Below are 25,163 nucleotides of genomic sequence, written 5' to 3' on the forward strand. Positions count from 1 at the left end.
ATCAGCAGCATTGTTGCGTCATACAGTTTTTGCTCTGTTACCCCTCATTTATGATTTCTATTATCCGTCTCAGTCTAACAGCTTTTACATTTCATGTTAAAGATGTGCTTTTTTGTGCTGGGGGGCAGAAGTGGGAGTGTGGTGACGTCAGCTGCCGACTGAAGTTCACAGTGAAGCTGATAAGAACTTTACATCACACCATGTTTGGCCACTCAGCAGTTTGCCAGCAGTCGCTCCTGTTCATAACATCACACATGGTGTATGTACGTAACAGTATGGAAAATGTAGATTCTTAGAAAAAGAGCAAAGACAAGAAAAACATTGAGAATTATTCCCACATAACGTTTACTAATGCTGTCCCATTCGACAGCCCTATGTTAAAACTATCGCCATTAAGTTTACTATCATCAGATCTTTTTTGTCATTAAATTATTTTTAGTTTTTAAACATTTTTTCTGCATATTGGTTTGAGCGCACCACAAACTACCCTCTACAAGACTGAATAAATACCCCTGAAAAACTGTTTCAACTAAAGCTTAACAACTTTCATTAAATTAGATTCATTGCAGTCTTGTATTAAACTGCAATACTTATAGTTACACCGAGTATTTCCAGTTCAATTCAGCCATTTTTTGTTTATACGGTGAGGTTCAGAGAGCTTACAGATATATCTCTATATTTAGAGAGCTTATATCTGCTTTTCATCATTACAGGAGGGACTGGAGCCTAACCCAGGATACTCAGGGCAAGATGCAGAGTATACCCTGGACAGTGTGACACAGGGCTATCACAGACCGACAACAATTCAGTGAAGTTACAATCCCTGATGAGCCTAACCCTAGCAGAGAACCCACAGAACATGCAATCTCCACACAGGAACTTACTGCTGTGAGGCAACAGTGCTAACCGTGGCATGAAAAGGCATGAAATTGCAAAAAGTAATGGCAATGTAAAAAGTACATTAATAATAAACACTGCAGATTAAAAAATGTTGGGTTGAGTTAGATACTCAAGCCTTTTCTGTTCCTCCCTACATAAGATAATTATAAATCACAGCTGAAATGCCTGAACATGTGTATATATACTTATGATGGTGAACATTAGATGGGGTGTAAGAAAATACAAATAAAATGTCTTCCATGGCAGCCTGAAGAAAACAAATTCTAATAGATTAATTATTTATAGCTCTATCATTTGTCTGAGAAGAGACAATCCTCACAATCAGCAGAAAGTCCTGCTGTAAATGAGCTCAGTGAGCTGTGATTGGTTAACCTAGGCCACAGCCCCACAGTGTGTGGTCCAGGAGGGAGAAAGAGACGAACTGTAACTGAGTAAAAGAGTAAACATTCATGTACTCTTTCACCACAGACAATCAAAAACACTGAACAATCCAGCTGCACAGAGTAGTACAGTAATCTGTTACCAACAGTATTTCAGGAACTGCTGGTCTACAGCGATTTCCCCCACACAGCTGTCCCTAATTTTTGCAGATAAAAAAAAAAGAGAAAATATTCAGCGAGCAGCAGTTCTCTGGTCAGAAATGCCAGAGTTTACTGTGCTCAAACGGCCTTCACAGTCACCAAAGTTCAGTTCAGCAGAGCAACTTTGGGATTAGGTGGAACAAAAGATTGAGATCATGGACCAAAATCTGTGAGGAATGTTTCCAGCACATTCTTGAATCTCTGTCATGAAGAATTGAGGCAGCTCTAAAGACCAAAGGGGATCTAAACCGGTACTAGGATACCTAATAAAGTGTTCAGCGAGTGTATGAACAGCCCTTTGACGATGCAGTTGTGTTTAGGATGGATTAATGGAGATCAGCATGTTAACCAATCTTCCACCAGATGGCAGTATCACTCCTTGTTTTCAGACTGTAGGCGCTCAGCAATATGAGGTCAGTGAAAGAAGACGAAAGAAGACTGGAGGCATTTTACTGTGCAGCATTGAACCATTCAAACTGTAACTTTAATAGGATGGAGTGATATACAATGCATCAGAACCCAGAGTAATAAATTAAACACTGGGCGTTTACAATTGAAAGTATTCACAAAAAACAACTTTAATTTTAAAAAAAAGCAACGTAAAAATGTACAGAACATAAAGATAAAAAAGTTTTAAAAAAGCAAAAACAAAACAGCTAGCCTAAAGGCAAGGAAACATATCTTAGTGGATTTTGCTGTAAACATCAAGAGTGCAGGCTCTTAACGGCATTTTAGTGTACTAATCATTTTCCTTGAACACACAACTTTTTTTGATTTCCTGAACCATCAACCAACACTTTTGTCTGTAGTAACGAGGCATGACTGGATTTCTTCTTAATTAAAAAAAAGAAAAAGAAAGAAAAACTGTTTATGTGGATCATTTTTCTCCTTTCCCCATCATTATTTTTATTAGTTTAATTATACAGGTTGGTTCCTACTAGTTATTATAACTGGATAAAATGAACTGGGGCTTTTAAAAGGACCGTATTTTGAAAGTTAACATCACGGAAGATACAAATATGCATACGAAATTTGCCAAAGTGACACACTGTGTTAAATTTATAGAGGTGCTGAAAAGAGTTTACATGGAAACCCAGGAAAAATCACTCTTGTGAATTTTCATGGGTTTACTTTTGTGTTTTTCACATTTTCATCCACTGAGAAACAAAGAAATGTCTTCATCAGCAGCCAATGGAATTCGTAAAGTAAGGAAGCAACAAGTTTGATCGGATATAACGTTAGGTGATCGTACGCACTGCAGACTATTGATGTCCCAGTTTGGAACTGTACTGACATTTACATCTACATAGCCTAAGAGTAATAGAGATTACAGTATTAACACCTATGCGTGATATTTTATAAAGTACAGCTACGACGTACACGTGGATTTCATCTGAGCGAACCGTAATATGCATGTTCTGTTCCTTCTCAGCTGGACAGAGTCTAGTGATTGTTGTAAAAGTCTTTAATTTATTTTAAAATACATTGCTAAGAGAGGTTTTGGTCCCATTCATTCAGCTATTACTCACACACACACACACAGACACGCTTACCTTCATTCTCCTTACAAAACACCACTGATTTATACTCTTGTTTTCCTTTTAGGACAGTTCTTTAGTGATAAGTCCTCACCCAGACAGCGAGATCTCATAGTCACTTGTTGACAACAGGGGGCGCCCGACTTTCTTGGCATTCTTGGCGTTGGTTATGCGAGCAGCCACGTCCACTGGCTTCTCAAAGTACCGCACGAGAGCCTGCTCAGTGAGGACGGAAGCCAGGAACTGCTCGAACGTGATGGCCCAGTCTTTGTCGATGCTCGTGCTGTGAGGCAGGCCTCTGTCGTGAGGCCCCCCGCCGAGAGGCCGGTTGCTTCTCTCGCCGTTGGAGCCGCCGTCGCTGCGCACCAGCACTGTGTCGTCCGCGATGTCCTCGCACTGCAGCTTCTCGTCCATCTCGTGAGAGCCCGCGCTGAGCACCGAGTAAGATGACATTGAAGTGTCATCTTTGGTTTCGTCGTCTGAGATGAGCATAGCCGAGGAAGTGCCCGTGTCTTTAGGGGACGAGTCCTCAAGCTTGATGTCTTGCATAGGGGGCAGCTGCTCGCTGTCTTCATCCCCCTTTCCCTCCTCACAGGGGCTCGGCTTATTCTCAAGACCTGCAGGAACAAAAATGTCCCCCAGCTCCTGGTCCTCCTGGGTGCCTTTAGGATCTAAAACGTCTCTCATGCACACGCTCGGCTCCGAGTTCCCCTCCTGGTTGTGGTCCTTTCTGAAAGAGGAGGAGAAGAGCTTTCCCACCTCTCCCATTTCCAGCAGCAGACTGGTGACCGTTGCTGTAGCGTGATAGAGCTCTTGCTCTGCCACATCTTCACTGAACATGCTGTAAAGGGTCTTGCAAAGCTCGATGAACTGGCTCTGCAGGACAGAAACATTAAAAACAGGTCACTGATGGCTGTGTCTTCACACTGCTGATTAATCTGTGCAGCAAACTGTCTCACCTGGTTCAGTTTCGGCAGGTCTTTTGTGTTTTCCCGTTTAGGTCTCATCTCCTGGTTCCACAGTTTCAGGTAATGGCGGTAATCAGGAGTGTTCAGTTTCTTCACTGCAGAAATGGACAAAGAATGTGATCGTTCACCAGCTTAAATCATACTTTTTTTTAAGAAAATCTAAGAGTCCTTTCAATGTGAAAAGCATGAATAACACATTCAGACCTATATGCAGTAATAAATGTGACCATGTTATTTACCTTTTTCAGTTTTGAATGTCACTCTGACAAAACCATCATCCTTCTCATTTCTGCACTTTGAGTCATGGCCTGAGAAGAAAGAGGAAGGTTGAGGTCAAACAGTTGTCTGGTTACAAATTCTAATTTTATTTTTTTAAAGCATGCAGCAGCATTTGTAGTCCAGAGTTTGACTGAGCCATTGTGACTCCTTGATTCTTTTCTTTTTCAGTCAGTCTGCTGTAGATTTTCTGCTGTGCTTGGGGTCATTGTGCTGTTGCATGACTTAATTTCAGACAAGCTTTAGCTGTCACACAGACAGCCTCACATTTGGGTCTACAATACTACATACTACAAGGTGCTATGGTCCTGCTGCTGCTAAACAAACTGAGATCATCAGTCCTCCACCACCGTGCTTGGCAGTTTGTATGAAGTGTTTTTGCTCATATGATCTGATTGGCTTTCGTTAAACATGGTATCAAAGGACTTTGTTCCAGGACTCTTGCAGTTTGTTCAGATCAACCTTTGCAAACCTAAGTCATTGTGTCATGTTCTGTTTAGAGATAAAGAGGCTTTCTCCTGGCAACCCTTCCAGACAAGCTACACTTTTTTCAGCCTTTTTCTACGGCACTGCATTAACAAAACTTCTTATTTTACAGAACTGCATAGAGGCCGATGGAAACTCTTTTTCACAAGACTGCAGACAAGTATACGCATTAGAAAGTTACCACCAAGTCATTTGACCACGGATTTGATCTGCGCCTGTGTACTTCTCTAAACTTCATAATAGCTAAGAGACTCATGCTCTACATATTCAAAAACAGCATAATGATGTGGACCTTCACTCACTCACACAGTTGTATAGTTCTTATTTAGCGCTTTTCTACTCTATTTGAGCTTGTTGTGCTTTCTTACTACAAGCCTCATTCACATGCATTTATACAGCAGTTTTTTCCTACGCCCAACAGCTTTTGATCTAATAGATTGTAACTGGGGCAACTTGATGGACGCTCCACCTGCTGAAACACACGTGTAAACTTTCATTTGTGTTGCTGTTCCTTCATAACTGTCAGTGTGCACAACGTGCATCCAAAGCCTGTGGTGCCAAAGAAAAGACAACCACGCTATCACTTGCAAATCACATGATGTGAGGATCACGTGACTAAGCATAACCACAACAGAAGTTTCACTCGTGCAAATATCATGAGAACCACGCCAAGTTATCATCATTATGTAACATAATTCCTCACGCAAAAACAAAACAAATCTAAATCCCAACGAAAAGAACGAAACCTCACCGACGGATGTTTCCGGAGTGATGTCTTCAAAGAAGTACTGAGTGGCTTCAAATGCAGAGTCGGGTTCTTCTTGTTCATGAGTCATTTCTGTTAAAGAAGTTAGGATTTAGAATTCAACTTGATATCCTCAACACGTGGGATCGGACAATAAAAGCTCAAAACAACTGCTCCAGACTAGTTAAATGCACGAATAATGGACCTTTGGTTTCTATGACAAAATGTTATGAAAATCCAGAAATAAGGGTGCATTCAGCTAAAAGCTTTCAGGGTATAATTTATATCAACAGGGGGTTTCTTAAAGCGGGCCCTTTAAAAAAAGCAATTTCCACAGTGAATGGAGAGAAAAAAAACACATCAATTAAGAAGTATAACCATTTCTCTTTCCCATTTTCTGTACAGCTAGTGTGAAATCATTTTCAGACCTTCTAAGGTCACCACAATGAATCCAAACACACTCACCGGGGAGGACATGCATCTTGTAGAGCAGCTTTAGCTTCTCGGTGAGGTCCCCGTGACACAGAACACCTACAAACAACCAAAAGCTTTAGAGATCTGCCACATTACACCTCCAACTACCTCCAAATTACCATTTTGCCAGCTGAACATCATCAGTCATGTTATAAGCTGTTAACTGTATAGAGATAATATTGAGAAAAATAAGAATTGATTAAAAGCTTACTGTACCTACCCAAACCGGTGATAAACTCTCTAAAGTTGATGAGGGCATCTGCGTTTTGGTCAAGAAGACGGAAGAAGCGTACAGCCAGGGGCTCCGAATGGGCTCCATTGGCCCAAGGGAACAGCAGGTTGAATAGACCCTTAAACTGCTCCACGTCGATGCGGTACTGCTCCAGGTACGGCAGGCTGGGATCATGGCGCTCTGTGGGGTTGCTGCTGCCGCCCCAGTAACAGCTGGTTAGGTGCTCCGCCTAAAGAAATTACGAAGAGGAGTTAAAAACGAAACGATAATTAGTTAATAACCCCCCCCAAAAAACACACATCTTATACCTTCTCATGTATTTTGAACCTGGGTTTATCGGAGACTTTAACTGTAGCCAGTGCTACAGGCTACAAATAAAATGGACGTGACAGTCAACAAAAAAAGCTTGAGACATTTTTCATAGTGCATGTTTGAGGTGTATTTTTTCACCACCCCCTCTAAAGATTAATGTATTTAACACAATTCAGTGGACTACATGCTGAACTTGGAGAGAAACAAAGTATTGATCCTATTGCACTAGTATCAATCCAATACCAATACCAGTATTAGTATCAATGTTACCGATATTTGCAGTGATCGGCCCACCTCTACTACACAGACCTGTGGTACAAGCAAATTGTAAGCACAGCTTAAATCTATAGTCACTGGATTTGTCTTTAACTCACCTTGAAGAGCACGTAGAGCTCCTCCAACTCATCGATACTGAAGTCAGTCTCTGTTACAATGGTTCTGACCTGAAACATTATATAACCAAATTAAAAATAGAAGAGAGAAAATGAAATTCAGCGTAAATGTAGGACAGACGATCAGATCACTCTACTGGCATTCTGCCCAAAAAGAAACAATTAAAAACCTCTCAACACATTTACTTAATTCCAGATTCTGTAAGATGATCTCCTCACCACATTGCGTTTAGTTGTATCCTCGATGGTTTGGATGACCCTCAGTCTCTGTTTGAAACGCATCTGTTCAATCACGTCGGCACGAATGGAGCCAAATTTCTGACAGAAAGGAAAAAAAGTGAAATAGGTCAGCTTGGCTGTGGTAAAACGATGTTATCACAGCAAAACAAAAACAGAATCGCAAAAAATGGATTGTATCAGGTAAAAGTCCAAACAAATCCCATAAAAGTCCAAGTTCATATCTTCGGAGTGCATTCAGAGAACCAAAACCAAACTTAGAAACACGCTTCATGATCCAGGTTTATTACCTCGTAGGAGCTGCGCACGAGTTTGAAGATGTCCACTTCTGGGTGTGGTTCTCCATTGTCTGTGAGTAAAGAGTGCAAGTGAGGGATGGGAGGGAGGGTGCTGTCCTTATTGGTCACACTGTCCAGATACCTGCAATGGACAAGTTTTAAAAAGTCGGTGTCAAAAATGATCATCATGGCTGATTGACGTGTGTAAAAGATACTGAAACTAACAATTATTACTGATAAAGAAACACTAGAGAAAAATCACTGAATAAAAAAAAAGAAGTGCTTCGTCTTTTCTTACCTCCCCAGTACGGTCATGGCCTCCCCATCGTCCTTGCAGCCCAGCAGCTGGTGGATGTTGGCGTGCAGCACGGAGAGCGCCAGCTGAAAAATGACTTTGATTCCATCGTAGAAGAAACAGTCGACCACCACCACCGCGCTCTCGAACGGCATGACGGACAGGAAGAGGGTGAGGAACCAGGAGAGCGAAATAGTGGAGATGACACCAAGGTCCTGCATGCAGTCGTAGAGCTGAGGAATGTACTCACGGGCCAGCTCCTCGAACACACCCTGATCGACCAGAGCTCCTGTACAAGAAAATAATGTTAAATACAGAGAAAACAAAAGTGAAATAGAGAGAACACGACATCCATATACTGACCCACAACCCTGGTATTGTAGTAGTCAGGTAGCATCCTCTCACAGAGCGCCACTAGCAGCCAAAAAGCCTCCTCTTCTTTAGCGTAAAGCAGCAACACCGACGTAACAATATTCATGGCCTGTGGAATCGAAGAAGAGAAGAAGAAATCAAGCATTGTCAAGGACTGCTGATTTTTCTGCCGTTCCAATAAAAAGCAAGCATGCGAGCACCTGACAGTATCCGATGTTGGGGTTCCTGAACGCGTAGGCAGTGAGGACCCTGCGCAGGGCGGCGATGCCCATCTCGTTCTGGAAGGCTGGGTGCTCGGGTAAAGAGCGGTGCAGGTCCCGCTCAATCTCCTCTGTTGCCAGATTGTATTTGCCCATCGATTTCTCCACCAGGTCTTCGTAATATCCAGGGTGGGTGGTCATCTCGTTGATCGCTCCTGTGAAAGACAAATGCGAGAATTAAAGGTTAATTAAGATAAGAAAAACACAGTAGGGCAGCCAATCTATGCCAAATCTATCTCTGATTCATTGATTGCACATGAAGAGGTAAGTGATCTAATATATTTACTTATAAATTTAAATAATCTAATACATCTTTTAGGTGTGTGATGACAGCTGTACTCTCTCGATCCCAGACAAATGGAATTACAACAGCTGAACAACCAAATGCATTAATGAATAATTTAAAAAATAAAACAAACAAAAATAGTAGTACAAACATTATCATATATATTTCAACTGATTGTGTAATCATCATAGCTCTGATTTTAAACCTGATTTGAGTAAATGAACAACAAAAAAAACTGTCTGTAATACAAATTATTCTTATTTGGCACGCACATACTGTAGCTCAGAGACCCATTTGTAGGTTTACAATTGACCTCCAAGTCATCTGAATAAATTTGCAGCACAATTACACACATTAAAGTCCTTACGGACCTGTAATGTCTCTGTGCACATACTTCATTAAACACGCTTATTGGAATTTGCCCCAGAATAGAGCCTCGCCAAACTGGTTTTTAACCATTTGTTCTAAAATGAGACACACTTTGGCAACAGCTGAATGATTCAATAGAGCACGGTAAATTGTCGTCTCGGGATAGATTGCCGTGAGGAAAACTGCTTTCAGCAGTAACAAGTAGGTCATAGAGAGGAGGAGGAGGAGCTGCTGCTCGGGACCAGGCTCCGATCAGGTGAGGATGAGCGCAAGCTTGCAAACAGGAAAGTCTGGAGCAAGTGCATACCTGAACCCGTAACATGTTGTGACAGTTAGGAGCCTTGTGTAATCTGAAGCATTGGAAGCTGTCCACTTAAAGTGTTGTCTTCAAGCATGCATGAAAAATGATGTACAAGCTTTTCCACACAAATTCAAGTGAGATCTGAGATTGATTTTCAGACCCCCCCCCAAAAAAAAAAAAACAAAAGGAAAAAAAAAGGTCTCTAAACCATATTTACTCTGATAATCAGACCAAAGTTTTAATCCCAGAAAGATAATTTGTACATTTATTTAAATGTGTGGCTGATTATTTTCTTAGAAACTATCACTGTGCACATCAACATCAACTAGATTAATAAACAGTGCTTAGCAAATTTATCAGAGCTAAAAACGCTAAAATTTTAGAAGTTTGTAAAACAAAAAAAGGTTTAAAACTAAAATCTGATGTGAGGCCTCTCAGGTACAGTGTAGCATTTATTCATTTGTTGCTTGTGCTAGATCCAGACTGATATCAGCCACTTGCCGATACATTGTATCAGTATCAATAACTGCCAATAAATGATAATTAAAACAGTGAAGAACAGACAGAGGAAACACCCTTCAACTGTTACGAGTGTTGTTGTCGCACAGTTTTACCACCAGAGGGCACTCTGCAACTTCCTCTTCCCCAGCTGATCCAAACAGAGCCTAAAGGAGTAAATCCATTGACTTGTGACCATAAAAACCCCACTTTTTTAAACTCCTTTGTCTTATTATCGTATGAAGCACTCATCAGTAACTACATATAATACATTTTTTATGATACGAGTTTATTTATAGGGTCTAAAAGAAAAAAAAAAAAAAGTTATCGACCAATATGTCAGATTTTTAAACTACCAAATATCGGCTGGGCTCTAATTTTGCCCACCCTGAACATTTCCTCACCGGAGAAAAGCAGCCAGAGCTCTCCCCTCATACTCTCGGGAATCCCCTTGAGAACGAGTTCCTTCGTCTTCTCTGTGCGGTACATACACACCCCCTGTCCGTACTCGGTAAAATGGTTCTTCCATGCCTGCTCTTTCAGAAACTCCTTCGCCTGATTGGGAAAGCAACAAAAATTTACATGCAGTTAGCATCAATCCACCGTGCAGTTTAATTATCATGCAAAAAAAGAAAATACAATTTATCTCACCAGCTTCGGATTAAACTCTTCCGGGGAATTGCGACGATACATGGTCATGAGGGCTTGCGTGGCTGTGGGCACGCTGCTGTCGTTCAGGTTAAATTTACGCTCGCCTTCTGAGCCCAGACTGTGCTGAGGGCTGCTTGACAGCAGGGATCCATGCTGGGAGTAAACCTGGAGATAAATCTTATTCAGCCTTTGAAGCTTTAACCTGGACGATGTCACAGTGACCGAATGGAACTACCTACCTCATCATCTGAGCTGTTCAGGCTGCTAGTGAGTTCTTTTTCCAGGTAAGTCTTAGAGGTGGTTTGCTGCAGGAAGTCGGATAGCCTCTGCACCAGGAAGTCTCGGTCTTTCAGGTTAGCAAACAGAAAGGTCATGCGATTCTTGGTGCTGATGGAGAGCGGGCTGGGCAGCACACTGGAGCTGTCTGCCTTTTCCACGATGGTCACCTGCAGGATGCCGGGAGTAAAATTTTAGAGCAACAAAGACCAAACAATGTGTTTAGCTGCACATATTTCTCCATATATGCAGCCATGGAGACTCTCAGAGAATTAGCATTTACATTTCTTACATCTGCTAGAAATGCACCATTTGGTCACTTATAGATTTCATACTCTTTGCTACTGCTTTCAAACAGCAGATTTATTATCAGCTCAGAATGAAATCTATAGCTTACATTTTTAGAGCTGTATTACAGTAAGGCAGGTTTCGGTCAGTTCCTCTGAAGCATTTACCGTTTAAATTACACTTTAGACACACAACACAATTAGTATTATTGCAATCGGTCACACTGATGGAAAAATGTCTGGAATAGTTGGATCTTGGAGATGATTTGAATATTTGATGAGGCTGCATTGTATTTAAGTCTCCAAAATGGCATTAAATGCAGTTTAAAGTAACTTTTTTTTTTTTTTTTAAATGCAACACTTCATGCTGAACTTTGTTTACAGATTGAGATTCAGTCATTAAATGATGTTGACCAATCGAAATCCATCAGATCCATCCAAAGATACAGTTTTCATAGTAAGCCAGATCCGAATCAAATTCCAGTTGCACAATGAGACAGATCCAAAATGGAAAAGACATCTCATCAGCTACGGCTGTAAGAGAGCCACCGTCTGTCAGTGAAGACTGACATCAGATATAATTATAACTGATTAAACAGGGAAACATTAAGGCAGAGTATTTCTTTAAAACGTATTCATAAACTTGGGCGTCCATGCCGCCCATCCAACCACACCGTGGGGTGACGACAATAAACCATCAGCTTTTTATGGCTGATGGGTAACAAATAGGGGAGATTTCTAGGTATTTTACCTCGAGTGGGGATTGTCCCTTTGGACACCGTCTGAGGTCACTGTCCCACTATTGACCATGTGAGTCATCACAAATACATGTGTGGGTCATTACCATCACGGGGGTTAAGCATGAAACCACAGTGAGACCTCGCCTTACCCCATGATGTGACCTATTGAGGAACGGGGTCGGGGCTGAGGTGCCTAGGGATTGATCTCAGGGATCCATTTAGGTGGCTGATAGCTGGCGTTACATACCTGGGACTCTCCACTCTCCTCACATCCTCTAAGCGAGGTTGTGACATTTGAAACTAGCTAGAACTTAGTGACGAATCTATACACAAATACAGAAAATAACTCCTAAATGGTTAAAATGCTGCAGTCTACAGCTCTGTGTAAACGAAATGGATGACAGTGATTCAGCATGACAGCTGCATTATGTCAGCTGTCAAGCCACTTATTTGAGCTTCAAGTTGTGGGTCTGATTTTCAAGATCTGCTGTTTTTATTTTTATTTTTTGAAGCTGTTAATAAACAGAATGACTCACCTCCCGTAGGGGGATGATGAGGCTACACAGCGACTCTTCCTTGCTGGTGAAGCAGATGTAGTTGGTGGACACAAACATCTGTCCCAGGATGTGCATCTTGTTAAAGGGAGTCCACAGGGTGCAGTCTGTGTGACCGTCCAGTTTTTCATCTTTGGGCAGACGGAAGAGCGCTCTGTAGCGCTCGCTCTTAGCTCTCGCATCCAGATCTCTGAAAGATGCAAATTTCTCACATAAGATAAAAGAAACTTGTAGATATTCAGTAGTTCTAAAAGCAAAGAAGCAGTAATGCTCTGCATCAGGACCTACCTCTTGAGTGCTGAGACCTTCTTGGGTGATTTCTTCTTCAGCTTGGGCAGCGAGCGGTCCTGCTCAAAGCCTTTGTTATCGAGCAGTTGCCGCATGGCGATGTTGGCCAGCTGCTCCGCTAGCTTGAAAGTCTCGTTGATGTTGAGGAAGACGGAGAAGAGGTGCTCGTTGGTACGCGTGCTCACCTTGATCACATCAGGCAGAAGAAGGGTGGCGCTCTTCTCCAGCTGCGTGATATCTGCCCAACGCACCACCATTTTGACTGAAAGTAAATAAAAAAGCCCCCCCAAAAAACAGGATATACTTTTAATATCAGTGGACTAAAGTAGCCCTAAATATATGGTTTAAGCTTTGTGAAAGGCTATAACTTCAAAGAATATAAGAAAAATATAATGGCTTAAGGCACAACAGCGTTTCACACCGATATAATCTTGAAAATACTTGTTCAGATCTCTGCAGGTCCTTTTGATAAACAGAAAAAAAGACATTACTGAAGACAGTATAATTGGGTAATGTCCAACCTTCTTTTCCCAGCAAGTACGAATAGAAGCAGAGGTGGTTGATGCTGAGGTAGAGCCATCCCTGCCGAGGCACCTTTCCCTTCCAGTAGCTGCAGGAGTAATAGTTGACCAGTTTCTCCTCTTCGGGCATCCCAAACAGTTTACGAAACTTAGCGCTAGCCTCCTTGAACTTGTCTGTGTCATCGTCTTCTTTGACATCGTGGTTCTTGTTGTACTCCGCTATGATACCCTGCAGCATGATGAAGAGAGACAGCACAACAGGCATGAGGTGAAATGCTTAGGGTGTATTGTAAATACCTCAATTTAAACAAAAACCTCTGAAGGTTGTTGGGTTTTTGCAGACAACCCACACATCCACATTGCTGTTGTGGACTCATCTGCACTACTTGCTTTACAACAAGCTTTCTTAAAGTTAAAAAAATAAAAATAAAACTTAATTGTTATCTAAAGCAAGCCATATTTTTTAATGTAAACATAAAACAGGACCTGCAACTAGCAGCTGAGACCATAAACTCAGCAGGAAAGTGTTTACAGTGTTGCCAACTCCTCAGTAAGAAAAATCGCTATTGGTTGTCCTAAAAGTCGCTAGAAGTCGCTAAATGATGTCATCGCCTAATTTGCATAATTGGCCATCCTAATGTAATTGTAACCTACGTTGTTGGAGAGAGAAATAACATCGTAGAAAAGACAAAGTGAGTAGAAAAACATCCTAAATGCATTTAGAATTTATTTAGAACTACAAATTAAATTTATTTTAGCAATTATTGTTTTTTAATGTCACAATTCCAACCCTGCTCCTTTACCCGGGCTTGGACCGGCAAAAGTGACCCGAAATTGGCACTCTGGGGGAGTTACTTTGTGTGTGTGTGTGTGTGTGTGTGTGTGTGTTTATTAGTAGTTTTAAAACTTGTGGCTTCACTCATGCGCGATTCAATTGCAGTTTGGACGCATAGGTGTGAACATCTCCTGCCCTGATAGCAGCTGGGGGAGGACTATCCTCCACCCGTGAGGGCTTTGGCACGGGTGAGGTGCACCGTGCCAAAGCACCGCTGCTTGTTGAGAGTAAGAGCGATACGCGCTTTCACGTCAAAAAGTCGACATAAATAAGTCTCCAATAACACCAGAAAAAGTCTCCAGATTTGTCGCTTGTCGCTTTTTAGAAAAAAAGTCGCTAAGAGGGTCTGAAAACTCGCTAAATATAGCGACAAAGTCGCTAAGTTGGCAACACTGAGTGTTTAGTAAAGTCATAGACTTTCTGCAATCCCAGGAGTCGCCCCCTGCTGGCCGTTAGTAGGAATGCATGTTAACGTCATGATTGTACAGTCAGAGTCATTACCTGGACCTTTCCTTTGACAAACGTGGTAATGTCATTCTCATTCTCAAAGATGGAGAGAGTCTGCAGCAGGTTATGTTCCAGCCACTCCCAGTGCTCTGTGATCTCTTTGCGGGAGGTTCCTGTGAAAGCAATCACAGTTCATATGAAGGCGTAATGTTTCAAAAGTGATACAGAGGGTTGTTCCCCAAAGCCACACACACACACGTTTTTAAAATGCGTTTTTCTATTTTGTTTAAAAGCATCCCAGTAGATATTTTACCTCTTCAGCAGAGCACTGCAGTTAATAAGACAGGTAAATGAGGACAGAGGTATCGGTGCAAGTCAAGAAAACAATTACATGCAAAAACAAACAAAAAACAGAAAGGATATCATGGCAATTTAGTTAGAACTGAGCAGTGAGATTAAAACTGATCTTTCTGGTCATGGGAAAAATTGATTGCAGTAATGGCTGCTACTGTGGGCCATTATCCCTGAACACTGCTGCAAAACAGCCCTTCAGTGAGTGCACATTGACTGCATTAGCCATGTCTGCCAGGCTGCTCCACTCGCCTGCCATCTCTGGGGGGAGGAATTAAGAACTGGGAGGGGAGGAGAGGGAGAGGCGAAGGGAGCCAATGGCATTTCAGAGCCAAGCAAGTCCTCTGTAGGCCTCCATTTCAGATAGAGAGCAGAAATGGTACGCTCACATTTGTATTTGGTAGATAACGACCTAATTAAATACGCTGTTACACGTGTTCAGAACAAAATCCGTTTGCCTGTTTACCAATCATGCCTCATCTTCATTAAGTGTGACATTAACTCAGCTATCAGAGCAGCCTGCTCGTCAGTTGTCTATTTGATTAATTTCTTTAAACTCCCTGAAGTTTGGAGAACTGATATCACTCTCGCTACACACAAATAAAATGTCTGAATAGTATTAGTGCACAGAAAGGCTGCCAAAAGATATTTTAGGATATACATCCGTGTGTGAAGTGCAGGAGTTAAAACTGGACCTGTACTAGTTAGTTTTAATGGTCAGCAGCAACACTTGGGTAGGCTGTGGTGTTTAAACTAATGTGTGCCAAGATAATCACCACCGCACCGTCACACAACCATCAGCAGCCCGAACCATTGATACAAGGCAGGATGGATCCATGCTTTCATGTTATTTATGCCAAATTGTGACTTTGCCATCTCATCAAACCAGGCAACATTTTTCCAGTCTGTGTGAACTGGTTTAGCCTCGGTTGCCTCTTCTCAGCTGACCAGACTGGTGTGGTCTTCTGCTGCTGTAGTCCACCTGCTTCAAGGTTCGAGAGATGCTCTTCTGCATATCCTAAGTAACAAGTGGTTACTTGAGTTATTGTAGCCTGTCAATCTGAAATAGTCAGACCAGCCCGTTGATACCAACAACCATACCTTGTTCAGAGTCACCTAAATCCCCCTTCTGCTTGATTTTGATGGTCTGTTTGAACTTCTGCAAGTCATTTTGACATAAACTCAATACATAAATGGACTGAGTAGCTGACCTGTGATTGGCTGATTAGAAATTTGTGTGAATAATAATAAAAATGTTTGCTTGGAAAAGAGTAGTTACTGGATGTAACTCTAGTTCTGTGCTTATTAGGTCCCTAGAGCAGGCTTTGGGGTTGCTGAAGTTGTGGCTTCACTTTTGTCTGTGGCGTTCTTTGCGACTTGCTTCCAACTTCTGCCTGTGTGTTATGATCAGCAGTTTTCCAGACCTTTAGGAAAGTGTAATCAATAATGCAATTAACACAAAATTAAAATGAAATGTCTCAGAAGTCGTTCAGCTCTATTAAGAAGTGCTTATGCATTTCTTAGCCCAAAGCAGGAATATTTACATACTTGGTTTAATATTGGAGCAAAGAAGAGTTCTGCTTCTAAAAAGTGCATTGCTGCTAAATGGCATGATTTACTGCCACAGTCTGTGGTAAGTAGCAGATTGGACTACTGTGAGAACCTGATGAGAATCACAATGAAACTACATCAAGCAATTGGCTGAAAACCACAGATTCTTGCACCGTTGCCCGTAATCCTTTAAAACCACCAGCGCACAATGTAACACCTTGCACTCAGCAGCTAACATGGGTGACAGCAGCAAGGTAAACCATCAGGAGCTGTGTGAAAGCTGGTGGTAGGATTGCAGATGGGTCTGTAGTGGAGTGGCCAACATATGTGATGCTAAAATGTGTAGAATTGGTGCACAACATACATTTTCAATTGTAAGTTTGCTTTTCTTTCAGTTGTTCTGCACGTACCATGAGCAATGATCCAGTAAACTAAAGAGTCAGGAGTCTGGTAGAGGATCCTGTACGGGGCCATCCGAGCGCTCGAGTCCAGAACAACATCCAAGGTCCCAACAAGCAAACCTGCAAGAGCCCAGAATACATTTACTACAGAAAGAAGTCTGTTAGAAAGAAGTCTTACAAGTCTGTTAGGCAGCAACACAAAAGTCCTGCTAAAAATGTGCAACCATGTGCATCTATACACAAATAACATGTATTTACATTTTTATACCATGCTGTTATGCTTAAGCAAAAGGGGAAAACCACGAGGTCTTGTGGTTTGAGTACAACAAAAACATCCTGTGGCTAAAAACATTTCTGCTCTGCATTAAACGCTTTCACTTTTTCAACCGTATACCCACCCGTGATCTTTACGTGTGGTCTGACAGTTATGATTGTGCCGGGTGAGAAATGACTGCATATAATCACACGTTTTATACAAGCCATTCTGCACGAGGCATTTATGAACTAATGGCCTTAATAGTGGTTAATAAGTCAGTTAATAATTCATAAGTCAGTTGTAGCCCATTAGTGTGAACCCATCAGGTTTACCAGATTGCAGAAAACAACTGACCAGCAGGGTGTTTATTCTCCTATTAAATTTGCCTTTTGGCCTCTGAGTGTTCTTTACAAAGGCAGACCCTCTATATGTGCCTTTGGATCTTAAAGAAACTAGAAAAAAAACACCGGTGATTTTATCAGAATTCGCTCTGTGGGGATGCCAAGGTTTGCTTGCTTTATTTTACCATAAGTGTAAAAGGTAAGATATGCTGCTCCCTTCTGCTTTGTTTTTGACTTTTCTTTTATTAAGCTGGTTTCTGGGGTAGTTTTCTACTATTCCTAGGCTGGATTATTATAATTTCCTAGTATCAGGATGTCTGAAAAACCTTCAGTTGTTCCAAATGGGTGCAACTCGAGTCCTAACAGGGACTGTTGTGTTCTCTTTGCTGGCTCTCTGTTGGATTCAGAAGTAAATTTAACATCCTTCTCCTCACATACAAACTCCTGATATCCCAGCAGGGCACTTGAGTTCTTGAGACTGCAGGCTTACTTCTTCTTCCTCGAGTTTCTAAAAGTAGAACAGGAGGCAGAAGCCTTCAGCCATCAGGCTCCTCTCCTGTGGAACCAGCTCCCAGTTTAGGTCCAGGACACAGACACTGTCTCTATTTTTAAGATTAAGCTTCAAACTTTTCTTTTTCATAAGACTAATACTTCAGGCTGGATCATCTGACCCTGAATCGTCCTTCAGTTTCCCAGCTATAAGCTCAGGCTGCTGGGGGAATTCCCATGATGCACTGAGCACTTGTCATCCTTTCTATTCTTTAACCTACACATGAATTTTTGCTCGACGTGATTCCCCCCCCCCCCCAAGTTTGTTGTTTGGTGTCTCTCTGTGCCTTTCTTTTCTCTTCTGCAGTCACCCCCTCAACCCATGTCGGAGACAGGCAGCCTCCCCGACTCTGCTTCTGCTCGAAGTCTCCTACATTAAAATGAAAACGTTAAAAATATCCCCCAGCAGTGCAGAATCCTTCCGTCTTTGGATTTCTATCAGTTCAAGGGTATTTGTCTTCCAACACAAAGTGTCTTGAGACTTCTATTGTTGTGATTTTTGCACTATATTAAGCAGAAAAAAATAAAGTGCCATGAGAGACGGGTTATTTTTGTTCTGCTGCTCATCAGGGCACACACTATATGAGTCACACAGACAGCAAGAGAGGGAGGAGGGAAACGAGACAAACGAAGGAAGCTGAATTTTCATGGGGGAAAAGCAGTTTAAGAGAGAAATAATAAAATAAGCACATCTGCATGGATTAGACTCACTGACCGCTCTGCTCTCTAATCTCTGTACTCATGTAAATTCTGCCTCTGCCTTTCTTTTCACCGTCCTACTTATCAGTTCCTCTTACCTCTCAAAAGCAGAACAGATCAAGAAGCCTCATCAAAAAGCTGGTTAACCTGACTGATATCTGCTGTGTACTTCTTTAGTTACACTTATGCCAAATGTTACAGATCATGCGTAATAGCCGTTTCCTGAGAACTCCAGCCGTAGACAAATAAACAAAAATACAGACTCATACTTGTAACATCTTGAACCTTGAGAAGCGCCTGAACAAAGCAGTAAACCACCCAGAGGCGACTGGAGTCCTATACACCACGAAACCAGTGAGATAATCCACACTTTGGTTTACCCCACTGAGAGAAACAGCAAAACTGTTATAAGTGCGAAGACAACTTCCTCTTTGACACAAGAACGTTGATGAGGTTAAAAAATACACACCTCAGAGAGGACTTTAATGTGTTAAATAATCAGCATTTTGTAATTTGTCTCAAAAATAGATGTGATAGATAGAAATTCAGTGTCCAAGTATGAACTGCTGGAGTCTGAGGAGGGAAAAAAAAGAGAGAGACTCAGTTGTGTTGCATGGTATGAATAGCTTAGCCTGAGGAGGCGTCTGCTTTGAGGTTTAACGCAGGAAACTCAGGTGAGACCACTGAACTTCTATGACCACCTTGATCTTGGTTCATATAGTTTAAAGTGAAACCCAAAGCAAACAGCAGGAAAGACAGTTGTTCAGCTATTTTTGGACCCATTTTGCCAATTTTTATACAATACTGTGCAAAGGTCTTTAGCCACGCCTCATTTCTTTCAATTTTGCTACATAAGTGGGATTCAGGTGCAGCAAATTAATGAAATAGGCATGGAAATACAGTATATAAGACAAACAAAACTGTATAAGAATTTGTACAACTCTAATGAGATCGAAAGTCAATAATTGGTATGACCACCTTTATTCCTCAACACAGGCTGAACTCTCTTAGGCCGTCTTCAGGAACAGTTCTCCAGGCTTCTTGAAGGACATTCAAAGCTCGTCTTTGGATGTAAAGATGATCCCACATGTGGAGGTCTGGATAGGCCAGTCCATAGCTGTAGACACTCATTGTTGTACCTCTTTCCTGATTTCAGCCCAGATCTTGTGTAATGTGGCATACCTCAGTCTTCAGTCTTATGAAGATCTTCTTGACAGCCAGATTGATTGATCAGCTCTGGACTATTATTTCTTAAGCACATAACTTTCAGACACTGTTCTTTTTTTTTTTTTTTTTAGACCTACCACTTCTTATTCTGTTCTCCACTTTTTTTCGACTCCTCAATTTAAAGGTTTAAAAAGCACACCATAGCAAGATAAGCCAGTTTTTTGATCCAACAAAACAAATGATGTGCTTTTACAACAGTAAAGGTTGTCTGTTATGTGTAGACATAACACTGATTCATGTCTTGAGTTGGTTACTTTTTTTTGGTGCTTGAAAATTCACAAGTAGCTTAAAAAAAATCCTCTAAAAATGATCAGGTAGAAGGATCGGGCTCACAATGAGCCAGTGTCTCAATGATCAGCCTGGAGAACTGTTGCTCAAGAGCCCTTTAAAAAAAAAGAAGGAAAAAAAAGAGAAAGTCTATCTCCTTGGAAGCAAAAAAATTACAGAAATGAATATTGTGACTTTCCGCGGCGCTGTATACAGGAGATCAGTCATTTCACCGTCTTTATCGCGATAGATCTTTTATCAAGTGTACAATAAGCAACCCCAAAAACCACACCCCGGCAGCATTAACTCATCAAACCAAAGTTCACGCGACTGCTTGTTCCAAATCAAACCTCTGCCTTTACGCTGACATTTCCTTCCACAGACTGAAGCAGTGGGTGCGCAACCAGCATGAAGCTGTGTAGCATCCAGCATGTGGCTGGAAAACTCGGAGCAATCGTCCCCTGAACAGTCAAATCATGTGATGTTTTGTGCTTCTCCGCTCAGACACAATCAGAGATCCTCATTGTTAGAGGGAAACAAACCACATTCTCTGAAACATTAACGCATTTCACTCAGCAGAAGAACAGGAAACCAAGCTGACAGCACTGGTATAAATACATTTCTCCATTGTTTACATCCTCTTTCTGCTTGGGTGAGCAGAGTCGGAGGCCCTGCTGGTGTGGGATTTTCTATTAAGCAAACAAAAGGCCACAATCTTCCCCAGAATTACAATCAATACCGTTTCAGATAACAGAAAGCCAAGACAAGGCTGGATCTTTATCTTCACCACATGAAATGTTTCACTGCATCCATTTAAGATATTAGACACATTTTTCTGCTTTTCCCTCACGGCATCTCTCTGCCTGCTCACATCAAAGACTCGTCTTAAAGCACAAGATAAGGGAATCTGTCCGGCACGACACACTTGCACCAGGCAAACATTTACTTATTATCAGGTTGTGAAATAGCGTGTTGTACTTGGTGTCATTTTATGCTAAAAGCACCCCTGTCTACAATTGTGTAACGAGTTGCACAATAGGCATATTCAGTGCTTTTACATCTGATGAAAACACATTTTGTTGTGCATTTTTAAATTTCCTTCCTTTCTGAATTTCATATTCTACCCTGTTACTGTAAAGGCTGATTATACAGCATGTGACCATCAACAGTTCAACACTGAAGTGAGCAGACTCCTCCCAGCCTGCATTATATGTGCAACGCTGTTAGCTCATATGCTGCAAGTACAGCTTATACACTGTAAATCTGAGATTCCCAACCTTTTACAGCTCATTTGGCCGACTACCTTTATATCTTAAGCTGGTTCATTTTCACAGTTCTGATAAGCATGTAGAGGAAAAAGCAAATATTACAGGAAGGCCGATAAATGTGGTACTTTTTGCATTCTTACTATTCTTACTACAGACCCCGTTTATGAGCACCCACGCGGCTAACATGTTTCATCCTACAGGCTTTTCTTAAGTCTTCAGTGGCTCTTTGAGGGGTTACAGTGAAGAAGTGAGAGGTCTTTTATAATGCTGATTAAAAAAAAAAAAAAGAAAGAAAAACTGATGTGAAAGTGGCTCTCACTGTGTCGATACATCTTCCTCTTCTTTTGGATGTATCCAGCCTTATATTGTCAGGGTTAGTTATCAGTTTCTCTACATACAATGCAGAAGTTCTGCAACTGCTCGTGCAGGGTTGGTCCTCATATTTCATGATGCTGCCACCCATAGACTCACATAACCTAAAGTTTTTCTGAAGCAGCTAAAGCAAGCACATATTTTCCATTTTCCACCTCCCTCCAGCTCTGAGACATGGGAGCTGCAGCTCGGTCAAGATGAATATGCTGATCTGTAAAAGGCTCGAGTCCGGTGCTGCTGATGTCTTCTCCTCCCCCTGAAAGGACTGAGGGCAGTGCCAGTGTCACTGGGTGCTGCGTGCCAACAGGCACACAATGCAAGTCAGCAAGCTCAGCTTTTACATAAAAATGACATCATCTCCCAGCACCACTTAGCACACTCTGCGTTGCCACAGCAAGGACACACTAGAGACCGAGAAGAGAAGGCAGCGGGTCTAATTATCAATATGATAGCAGGTCATATTACCAATATTAGTGTCTAAATTTGTAATCATTCATCTTTTTCTGGAATTGAGAAGAACCCTAATGTTTACCGGCCTCCTTTATGGGAATAAGGCTGGGAAATGGTGACGAGATGACACAAATCTGCCTGCGATCAGATATTTTGCTATAATACTTGCATCTCTTTATTTGCATTTAATTTATTAGACTGTGTTAAAAAATGAATTAAAGTCTGTTTATTCTGCCTAAAACTGGTTTCTGTATTACATATTCAGGAAATTCACTGTAACATTGATCCACCAGATAATTACAGCAAATCTATGCAACACAAAATCTTGCTGTGTTGTGAAAATCTCTAAAGATTTTTAAACGGAGCCACTATTAAGACGTGTACGGTGGGATTTGTCATTTTAAATTCACAAGACGATCATTTGTCCAAGGACGACAATTATACTATACGTTCATGCGGCTCTAATGACTTCAGATGCACTCAGCCAACGCAGGAAAAGGAGAAAAGCCAGCCAATTAAGTTTTAGTTTCACCTTGGACCGTAACACAATTACATTTTTACTACTTTTGTGGGAGCGGCATCAGCAGGACTGATTATCTGTGCAGCCTCTGCGTTACACAGCCCCTCAGTGTTTGAAGCAAATAAATTTCAGCGTACTACACTCCGAGGTGAAACTAAAACTTGATTAGCCGAGCACAGTGTTTATCTGACATCACTGAAGGCACGTATGAATTCAACTCCTGTGTCGCTCATTACAGCTAAACTGCTCGTGCAGGACAGTTATCGTGTTAATTGTGTTCAAAGGCTGAAGGTGTGAATGTGAAAATCTGTGGTTGTCTGTCATTCTGCGTCAGACATCCGCATTGTACATCCTGGATCGACCTAACTGCCTTTTACTGTATAACAGTTGAAACCGGCCCCCACCTCACCTACTCCTCAGTCACAGTGGTCCTCAGAGATTTCAGTCTTGTCACAGTTCAAGGTGTTAGAGCTCAGTGGCCTGTGACACTGACTGACAGAGAGTGAGAACTGATGAACACCGATTACTGACAAAAGCGTCACTTTCTCTTCAGCTCTGGATCACAAGGAGTCTGAGCAGCTGTTTAAGATGCTCTTATATGAAACACATCCCCTGAACTAATTTGAATGCTAATATTTCATCACAGAATCACCACACACAGTACAGACACAGTACAATATCCTTCATGTACGAAAACTATGTAACACAGTCTTCTTTAAGTTCTAAACTGTTAAATAAAAAAACACATATCCTGCCATCACCATAACCTGTCCCTCTCCTGTGCCTCCTGCTTGACCCATTTTGGATGGAACAAGCCAGGAGGGAGGAGGAGGAAGAGTGAGAGAATGAAGCAGGGGGAATGATTCAGCATGAGCAAGCAAACAGACTCAAACAGATTCACTGTTGTTGAGGCTTCACAACCATTAGCAGCTGCACAGCTGAAACCACAGTTGCAATAGTTGTTGTTGTTGTGATGGCTGGAATCTAATTTCCACTGCAGGCAGGAACACCCTGAGACATTTTAAACCATATTATGGCCTCCAATATGGGTGGGTCGGTGGGTGGAAGTCGTGTAAGCAGACAGTAGATCCCACACACTGTAGGATGACATCACCGTGTGATGTCAGCGCTCTGGGTCGTAGTTTGTCACCGGCATGAAGGAGGTCTGTGAGAGCAGCAGGCTCAGCTTTTCTCCCTGGAAGACGCGACCAGGTGAAAGGTCGTCTGGCAGCTGCTTGGTCACGTGCTCTTCCATTTTATTTATTTATTTTTTTGCCGTCCAGCATCGACTTGCGGTTAAGCCTGACAAACTGTCACCGTGCAGCTGACCATCACCTGATCTTTTCCTCTTCCCAAATTTACACGAAATACTGGATGTTCCCCCCTTACGGAGTCATGACAACAGCTTACAAAACATGGTACTCACCCGCCAGTCCTCCGCCTCCATCCCCGTGGCCCTTCCGTTTCTGGAGGATGAAATACGGGTTCGCTCTCTCGGTGATCCATAACGCGCCAGCAAGTAACACATCTTCGGGAGTGACCCACATGCTGCTGTTTTTATTATTTTTATTATTATTATTTATTATTTTATGGGGACATCGAACCCCCGGGACTGCTGACGGTGACCGTCAAACTGGTCTTACCGGGACGTGTGATTGTGTTTAGATTGTGTTATTATTTTTAGATCACTAAAGGATCGATGAAGGCCTGATCGTCTCTCGAGCAGCTGCAGGATCTAGTATTGGATATCCGAGCAAAAAGAAGCGCAAGCAAGCGTGTTATAATTAAACCTGGCAGGCACGGATCGGTCGGGTTCGGCCGATCCGGACTTCACATTTCGTGCACGCAAACCTTCTCCTGCAGCAGCAGCCTCCTGAGCCCACGGAGGTCTTTTAAACAAACAGATGTCTTTGAGAAATCGTGTGCAGCTTCGGCTCTGTTTGTGGGCGCACACAGGCGCAGTGCTGATCAGTCTTTGTTGACCATGCTCCGCGGCAGGTGCGATTCAGTCGTGCAGTGCTAGCTTGCAGAGAAACGCACGACACAGTCACCACGGAACGGTCTCTATGGTCCTTTCGGCCGCGAAGTCCACGTCCGCGTGCTGAGGTCAGGCGACACTTGTACAAATGAAACGACAATAACGCCGCGGTCCTCCTCTCCGTGTCAGCTGAAGCTGCTGCTGCACGCAAAATAAAGCGCGTCACGGAGCGCGCGACGTCAGCGGGAGGAGGTGGAGACGCACACGGAAATACCGAGAGAGCGTGTTATTGTTTCTACAAACTCACATTGTTTATTGTAGTTTTACTTTTGTAACCTGAAGAAAACCCCGAACAAAAAATAAAACAAAAAATAGAGTTTTGTTATTTGATAAATGGTTAAATATCCAAATCAATACAAGCAGAAGGAACAATCCAGCTATTCAGAGAGAACCTGCATGACAACATTAGACCTTAAATTCAATCCCCCTCACCTCCCCATGTATTTATTTATCAGACATGTGCATCTGGTTCAT

General features: G+C 42.1%; 1 protein-coding gene across 1 annotated transcript; it reads right to left on the minus strand.

Annotated features, from left to right (window-relative positions):
- Positions 1–1,928: 1,928 nt before the first annotated feature.
- tbc1d9 (TBC1 domain family, member 9 (with GRAM domain)) lies at positions 1,929–24,853 on the minus strand. Its single transcript, XM_084931604.1, has 21 exons — positions 24,078–24,853; positions 16,712–16,822; positions 14,454–14,572; positions 13,118–13,346; positions 12,597–12,858; positions 12,291–12,498; positions 10,691–10,897; positions 10,452–10,616; positions 10,205–10,355; positions 8,287–8,501; positions 8,078–8,195; positions 7,718–8,003; positions 7,432–7,561; positions 7,124–7,222; positions 6,887–6,955; positions 6,189–6,429; positions 5,960–6,025; positions 5,501–5,587; positions 4,227–4,295; positions 3,979–4,082; positions 1,929–3,895 (listed from the first exon to the last, which is right to left on the minus strand). The coding sequence occupies exons 1-21, from the start codon at positions 24,196–24,198 to the stop codon at positions 3,110–3,112; spliced, it is 3,843 nt and encodes a 1,280-aa protein (XP_084787730.1). The 5' UTR covers positions 24,199–24,853; the 3' UTR covers positions 1,929–3,109.
- Positions 24,854–25,163: the final 310 nt, after the last annotated feature.

Source organism: Perissodus microlepis, chromosome 6 (genome assembly GCF_051167445.1).
Source record: "Perissodus microlepis isolate ML-2025 ecotype Zambia chromosome 6, ASM5116744v1, whole genome shotgun sequence".
Lineage (NCBI taxonomy): Eukaryota > Metazoa > Chordata > Actinopteri > Cichliformes > Cichlidae > Perissodus > Perissodus microlepis.